Source organism: Zingiber officinale, chromosome 7A (assembly GCF_018446385.1).
Source record: "Zingiber officinale cultivar Zhangliang chromosome 7A, Zo_v1.1, whole genome shotgun sequence".
NCBI lineage: Eukaryota > Viridiplantae > Streptophyta > Magnoliopsida > Zingiberales > Zingiberaceae > Zingiber > Zingiber officinale.
The window spans coordinates 87355109-87362621 of record NC_055998.1 but is presented as its reverse complement, the minus strand read 5'-3'; the positions used below and the strand labels follow the sequence as shown (position 1 = coordinate 87362621).

General features: G+C 44.1%; 1 protein-coding gene across 1 annotated transcript; it reads right to left on the bottom strand.

Moving 5' to 3' along the window:
• Positions 1–1734: 1734 nt before the first annotated feature.
• LOC121999501 (fasciclin-like arabinogalactan protein 6) lies at positions 1735–6926 on the bottom strand. Its single transcript, XM_042554174.1, has 2 exons — positions 6635–6926; positions 1735–2201 (listed from the first exon to the last, which is right to left on the bottom strand). The coding sequence occupies exons 1-2, from the start codon at positions 6924–6926 to the stop codon at positions 1735–1737; spliced, it is 759 nt and encodes a 252-aa protein (XP_042410108.1).
• Between the last annotated feature and the right edge of the window lie 587 nt (positions 6927–7513).

The window sequence follows — 7513 nt, the reverse complement described above, 5'->3', positions numbered from 1 at the left end:
TGAATGACACGTGGCATCTTTCTATAGGTCTGAAGAAGGATCAGGAGGCAACGAGCCACAAATCGTTAGCATATTTCCTGACAGGTGGTGATTATTCTCTGACGGATTGTTATGATTCTCTAACTTGATTGTCATGTAGTGCCTGTCCGCTCTGGTCTGTCAACCTTAGACTGGGTCTTCGTACCTGTAAATCTTGACCTGTAGGTCCAGACCTGCATTCCCTGATGCAATCCCCGGCTTGTGTTTGTTGTCCCATAAATCCAGATCTGTACATCCCGCCCTGCATTTTCTATTCAGTTTATCTCAGTAGATCTAGACCTGCGCCTACCGCCCTGCCAATTGAGGCCTTTCCTTGTTCCTTAAATCTCATCCCATATGCACGACCCTGTTCAGTAACTTACCCCGACCTGTAAGCCTTCATCCACATATCCTGACTTGTACGCCTCTGGTCCGTGTATCTTGTTCTGCGTATCTTGTCCTGTAGATCCCGGCCTGTACTTCTCTGGTCCGTGTATCCTGCTCCACAAGTCTATAATTCCTGACTTGTAATCCTTGGCCTACATATTTCGACCTATACTCTTTGGTCTGTGTATCCTGCTCTGCAAGTTTATAAATCCTGACCTGTAATCCTTGGCTTGCATATTCTGACCTGTACGCTTTGGTCCTGGTTATATGTTCTGCCCGTCTATAAGTCCTAACCTGTAATACTTAGCTTGCATATTTCGACCTGTGCGCTTTGGTCCTGGTATCCTGTTTCGTCAGTCTATAAGTCCTGACCTATAATCCTTAGCTTGCATATTCTGACCTGTACGCTTTGGTCCTGGTATCCTGTTCCGCCAGTCTATAAGTCCTGCCCTGTAATCCTTGGCTTGCATGTCCCGACCTGTACGCTTTGGTTCGTGTGTCCTGTATCGCAAGTCTATAAGTCTTGTCCTGTAATCCTTGGCTTGAATGTCCCGACCTGTACGCTTTGGTCCGTGTGTCCCGTATCACAAGTCTATAAGTCCTGCCCTGTAATCCTTGGCTTGCATATTCCGACCTGTAAGTCCATAAGTCCTGACCTGTCATCACGACCTGCACGCCTTGTCCGGATATCCCGACCTGTAAGTCCGTAAATCCTGACCTGTCATCACGACCTATATGCCTTGCTCGGATATCCCGACCCGTATGTCCGTAAGTCCTGACCTGTCATCCTTGGCTTCCGAGTTCCTACTCACCATGTAAGCCTAATTCTGGAATGTTGCTTGTGCCCGACCAAGTCTATCCTGTAGTCTGGCCCTTTGAACCCCACGTAGGGCGGACTTTTGACCTCCCCGTAGGCTGGATTTGATCTCCACATAGGCTTGACTTCTGACTGCCACGTGAACTTGACTTTTGACCGCCTCGTGGGCTTAACTTCTGACCGTCCAATGGACTTGACTTTCAACTACGTCTACTATCCGACCTTACTATCCTACGCCGGATCATCTGACTAAAAGTTGATCGATCGATAGAGCTAAGAAGATAATTGCACATATTTTGTTTCTTTAATCCTTAGCAATGGTATGGCCGTATGGGGTGTAGAACAATTAGAGGTAGCAACAAGAGAGGTGTAAATTAACAGAAGCATGCAACAAGAGATTACAACAAAGAATCAAACGAACTCAAAGACACTCGATCGTTCGATCCCGATCCCATGCAAGATATTGTAAAGTATGACGATCAAAGCGGCGGAGCTTAATTATAGATATATTCTCACAACAAATTGGCAGCGGCAACAGCTGCCCAGATCCCAACTCCGGCGATCAAAGTACTTCTTCCGTTCAAGGACGAGCTGCCTCCGTGAGGCGGCGTTGGGGCCGACACCGCCGGCGACAAGGAATCGGCCGCGTCGCCGCTCCCACTTTCTGAGGACGACGGCGACGGCGGCGGAAACGACTTGGACGGGAAGAGCTCGGACGGGAGCAGCACCTTCTCGAGGGAGTAAACCACGAGCGGGAACTTGTCGCGCAGCGCGTTCCCCACCTGCGTCTCCACGACTCCGGTGGAGATGTTGACCTGCTGGCTGTTGGCGACGGCGGTGACGTTGAGCGTCCACTGCCCGGTGACGCCGGAGGCGTCGGTCAGGATCGGGTTGCTGGCGGTCTGGAACTTGGCGAGGTCGAAGAACTGCGGGACGACGTGGTAGAGGGCGAGCTCGATCTGCTGCTGCTGGGTGAGGCCTGTTGAAATTGGAAAGTATTTTGGTAGAGCTCTTGAGGAGAAATAGATAGTTTTTCTTGATTCTTAAACTTTTGATTACAAAGCCTTTATATAGACTTGAAAGAAACTTAGGGGGCAAGTAACCTAGCAACTTAGGGGGCAAGTAACCTTAGAAACTTAGTAAACTTAAGTGATAACACATTAACTTTAACACTCCCCCTTAATGTGTTGTCGGATTCCAAGTTTGGCTCGGAGCTGTTGAAATCTTTCTCTCGGAAGTGCTTTTGTGAAGATGTCAGATAATTGCTCCTCAGATCGACAGAACTCAAGTTGAATTTCTTTATCTTCAATTGCCTGTCGAATGAAATGATGCTTGAGTGCTATATGTCGAGTTCGGTTGTGGTGAACTGGGTTCTTAGCCATAGCGATTGCAGATTTGTTGTCGCAGTATAGCACGGTTCCTTCAATCTGATGGTGACCGAGATCAGCCAAGATTTTTCGAAGCCAAATTGCTTGTGAAGTGGCTACTGATGCTGAGATGTACTCGGCTTCCGCAGACGATTGTGCAACACTTTGTTGTTTCTTGGATACCCATGAGAATATTGCTGAACCAAAGGAGAAACAGTACCCCGAAGTGCTTTTCATGTCATCTAAGGATCCACCAAGATCACTGTCACAATATCCGACAAGATTAAGTGCGTGATTCTTCTGAAAGCTTAGACCGAGGTCAGTTGTCCCTTGAACATATCGTAAGACCCGCTTTGCTGCACCGAGATGAAAATGGCTCGGACTCTGCATAAATCTTGAAAGTAGACTTGCAACATACATGAGATCAGGTCTAGTTGCTGTGAGATATAACAAATTACCAATGAGGCTACGGTAATAAGTGACATCCGCTGCTTTTCCTCCATCTTCCTTTTTCAATTTCTCCCCCATAATGAGTGGTGTAGAGACAGGATTACATCCCAGCATGTTGAATTTCTTCAGAATCTTTTCTGCATATATCTTTTGGCAGATAAAGATTGTCTCTTCTTCTTGGTAGATCTCCATGCCCAAGAAATGTCGAAGTAGACCCATATCGCTCATTTCATACTTTTGAGCCATGTCATCTTTGAACTCTTCGATCATCTTCTCGTTGCTTCCAGTGAAAATTAGGTCATCAACATAAAGAGTGACTATAAGAACATCATTACCTTGCTGCTTGACATACAAAGTTGGTTCACTCTTGCTCTTTTCGAATTTTGTTCGGTTGAAATAGTTGTCGATCTCACTGTACCAAGCGCGAGGAGATTGTTTAAGTCCATATAGCGCTTTCTTAAGTTTGTAGACTTTCTCTTCTTTTCCTTTGATGATGAAACCCTGAGGTTGATCTACATACACTTCTTCCTTCAATTCACCATTGAGAAATGCTGACTTGACATCAAGCTGATAAAGTTTCCACCCTTTGCTGGCGGCGAATGCAATTATAGCTCGGATTGTGTCTAGCCGAGCTACTGGGGCAAACGTCTCCCCGTAGTCAATTCCAGGCTGTTGAGAATATCCTTTGGCCACAAGTCTTGCTTTGTGTTTTTGAATGGATCCGTCTGGGTTGTGCTTTACTTTGTAGATCCATTTAACACCTATAACTTCTTTGTCTCTTGGTTTATCGACGAGCTGCCATGTCTGATTTTTTTCAATTACACGAACTTCCTCCTCCATCGCTTTTTTCCATGGTTCTTCTTTGATTGCTTCAGCAAAGTTCTCAGGCTCAATTGAGCAATAATTGCATGTAGCATATATATCGCTCAATGATCTGTACCTTTTTGGAGTTGTGCTTGGGGATGAGGAGTTTGATGAAGTTGGATCAGTTGAGCTTTCTTCGTTGGGTTGAGATGAGCTTGAATCTGGTGTGCTTGGCTCAATTTCATCTTCTTTGTCAGTACTGATCAGAATGTCTTTCTTTTCAACTATGTTTTCTTCCCAATTCCATAAAGCATTTTCATCAACTTGAACATCTCGGCTAATAATAACTTGACCCAGCTGTAGGTTAAATAGTCTATAACCTTTGCTCATGGTGCTGTAGCCGACAAAAATACATCTTTCGCTAGATTCGTCAAGTTTGCTTCGTTTCTGTTTTGGAATTTGAGAATAGCAAATGCTTCCGAATACCTTGAGATGGTTCACCGATGGTCTTCTACCACTCCATGCTTCAAACGGAGTCTTGTTTGGTATGGCTGTGGTTGGGCATCGATTAGATAAATAAACGGCTGTGTAGACTGCTTTAGCCCAGAAGATTTTGGGTAAACCTTTCTCGTGCATCATTGATTTTGCCATTTCAACGATTGTCTGGTTTTTCCTCTCGGTAACACCATTTTGTTGAGGGGTGTACCTTACCGTTAGTTGTCTTTCTACTCCTTCATCTTCACAAAACTTGTGGAACTCCTTGGAAGTGTATTCCTTGCCCCTATCACTTCGTAGGGTTTTGATGAAGCATCCACTCTGTTTTTCGACGAGACTCTTGAACTTTTTGAATATCGTAAATACTTCGGACTTTTGTCTCATGAAATAGACCCAAGTCATGCGAGTGTGATCATCGATGAAAAGAATGAAATACCTATTCTGAGCATGAGAAAGGGTGTCCATCGGTCCGTAGACGTCGGTGTGGATAAGTTCCAACTTTTCTTTAGCTCTCCATGATACTCCTTTTGGGAAAGGAAGTCGATGTTGCTTTCCAAACGCGCATCCTTCGCATATATGTTGCTTTCCTTCTATTTGAGGAAGTCCTTGCACCATACTCTTGCCAGATAATTCTTTGAGGCTTTGAAAATTAAGATGACCAAGTCGTCGATGCCATAAGGTTGATGTCAGGTAGTCTGAGGTAGAAGCTCGATGAGCTTTTAGATCGGCATAATTGATGTTGAGAGCGAAGCTTCGATTGACCATTTTGATCTTTGTGAACACTTTTGACTTATCTCTCCTGTCAAATATAACACATTCATTGTTATCGAAGCAGAGCTTGTACCCATTTTCCACCAATTGTCCAAGGCTGAGTAAATTTTGACTCAAGCTCGGCACACACAAGACATTGTTGATGCAGCTCAGGCCTTCCTTCGTCTCGATGGCGATTCTCCCAAGTCCTTTTGACTTTGTTTGCTCTCCGTTTCCAAACTGAACAGGAGCATTGATGCTATTGTCGATCTCAGAGAAAATTTCTGAGATCGGCGTCATATGGTTGCTACATCCGCTGTCTAGCAACCATTTTCCTTGCTCCTTGTTGGTGGCTGTGTGACATACATAGAATGTTCCATGTGTCTCCTCAGCTATTTGATTTTCTCCAACCTGATTTGCCTGATAAGAGTTCCTACTTCGGCAATCTTTGGCGAGGTGACCAAATCGATTGCATATTTTGCATCTCGATTGGCCTTTGAACCAACAGTCCTTCTCGGAGTGATTTGGCTTATTGCAGTTGCTGCAATTCGATGAGTTATCTTTTCCTCTTCCTTTTGAGTTACGTCCACCTCGTCCTCTTGATTTCCATCCACCTCGTGATTGGCCCTCTCGTTCGTTGTTACCAATTTTGAGCTTTGATTGGAATGCACCCTCTATTGGCTTTTCAAAATGTCTGGACAATCTTTGCTCGAACGATTTTAGGGACGCCATCACTTCTTGAACTGTGAGTGTTGTTAGGTCCTTTGTTTCTTCAATGACGGCAACAATGGGATCATATTTCTCAGGAAGACAGATGAGAATCTTTCGTACCAGTCTCTGATCTGTAATATCTTCACCATGAGATTTCATTATGTTGACCAAATCAAAGATTCTGGTTGAGAATTCCATGAGCGTTTCTTTCTCCTGCATCTTGGCATTTTCGAATTCCTTGAGTAGTGATTGGAGCTTAATCGCTCTCACTTTCACATCTCCTTGAAATTCGCTCTGCAAGATCTCCCATGCTTCTTTAGCAGTGTCGGCACGCATGATTCTGGGAAATATAGCCTTAGTGACTGCTCTTTGAAGGATTGAGAGAGCACTTGCGTCGGCTTGTCGAGACTTCTCTAATTTCTTCAGACCGGCTTCGTTGAGGGCAGTGGTTTCCTCGGGCTCTTGTACTCCATTCTCCACAATCTCCCATTGGTTAAGAGATCGAAAGATGGTCTTCATCTTCACGTACCAGAAATCATAGTCTTCGCCATTAAACTCTGGAATGAGATGGTTGATGTTTGTTAAACTCGAGCTGGCCATGGATTTGGATTGGTAGAACCTGGACGCTCTGATACCAACTGTTGAAATTGGAAAGTATTTTGGTAGAGCTCTTGAGGAGAAATAGATAGTTTTTCTTGATTCTTAAACTTTTGATTACAAAGCCTTTATATAGACTTGAAAGAAACTTAGGGGGCAAGTAACCTAGCAACTTAGGGGGCAAGTAACCTTAGAAACTTAGTAAACTTAAGTGATAACACATTAACTTTAACAAGGCCGTTGAGGCTGCCGGCGGAGCTGAAGGCGTTGTCGGTGGGGGCGAAGACGGTCATGCCGGTGAAGGTGGTGTTGATCTGCACATCGATCTGCTCGTCCACCCGCGTCGCGTGGAGGAGGTGGATGAAGGAGTTGTACTGCCCGCCCTTCACCAGGATGTCGGTGATGTTGATCGGCCCCGAGGAGCTCGGGGAAGGCGCTTCCGCTGGTTGCTGTGCCTCGGCGATGGAGGCTGCTGCGGCAGCGGCGATAAGGACGGCGAGGACGAAGGAGGAGGCCGACCTGAGCGCCATCGAGCTAGACTGGAAGAAACAGAGGAGCCATTGCTTTCTATATATACACACCACGCGAAGAGTAAATTGGAAATAATATATAAAATATGGGCCAAATTGATATAATTGTCAAAATATCCCATATTTTAAAATAATTTCAAACTAACGCCTTTATAATGCCAACACATGTTAGGAATTACATTTTTTTTCTTATTTAACTCTATAAAGGATGACAATATTTTCAAATATGAAAGTATTTTAAGATAATAGTAAAAAAAATATAAATATTTGTGTAAACAAAAGGGCCAACTGGCGGTATCTCTCTTAATATAAACTAGTGAGGAGAAACTAATGAGCTGTGTTTTAGTGAAGGCGTCCAACCAACAGCTTATTTGCCCACCACTAATCCATTAATTGTTTTTTTTGTTAGTCTTAATTGAATTAAATAAGTTAATTTTGTTGTTAAATTATTCACAATTTTATTGGCGTTTAAGCTTGTTTATTATAAGTGTGCTGTGACATGATGGCTAAATAATAAGGATACATGGCATTTTCAACCACATAATCTATGTGTTTCTGTCGGGAATCTAAGAAAATGGGGTTGTCGG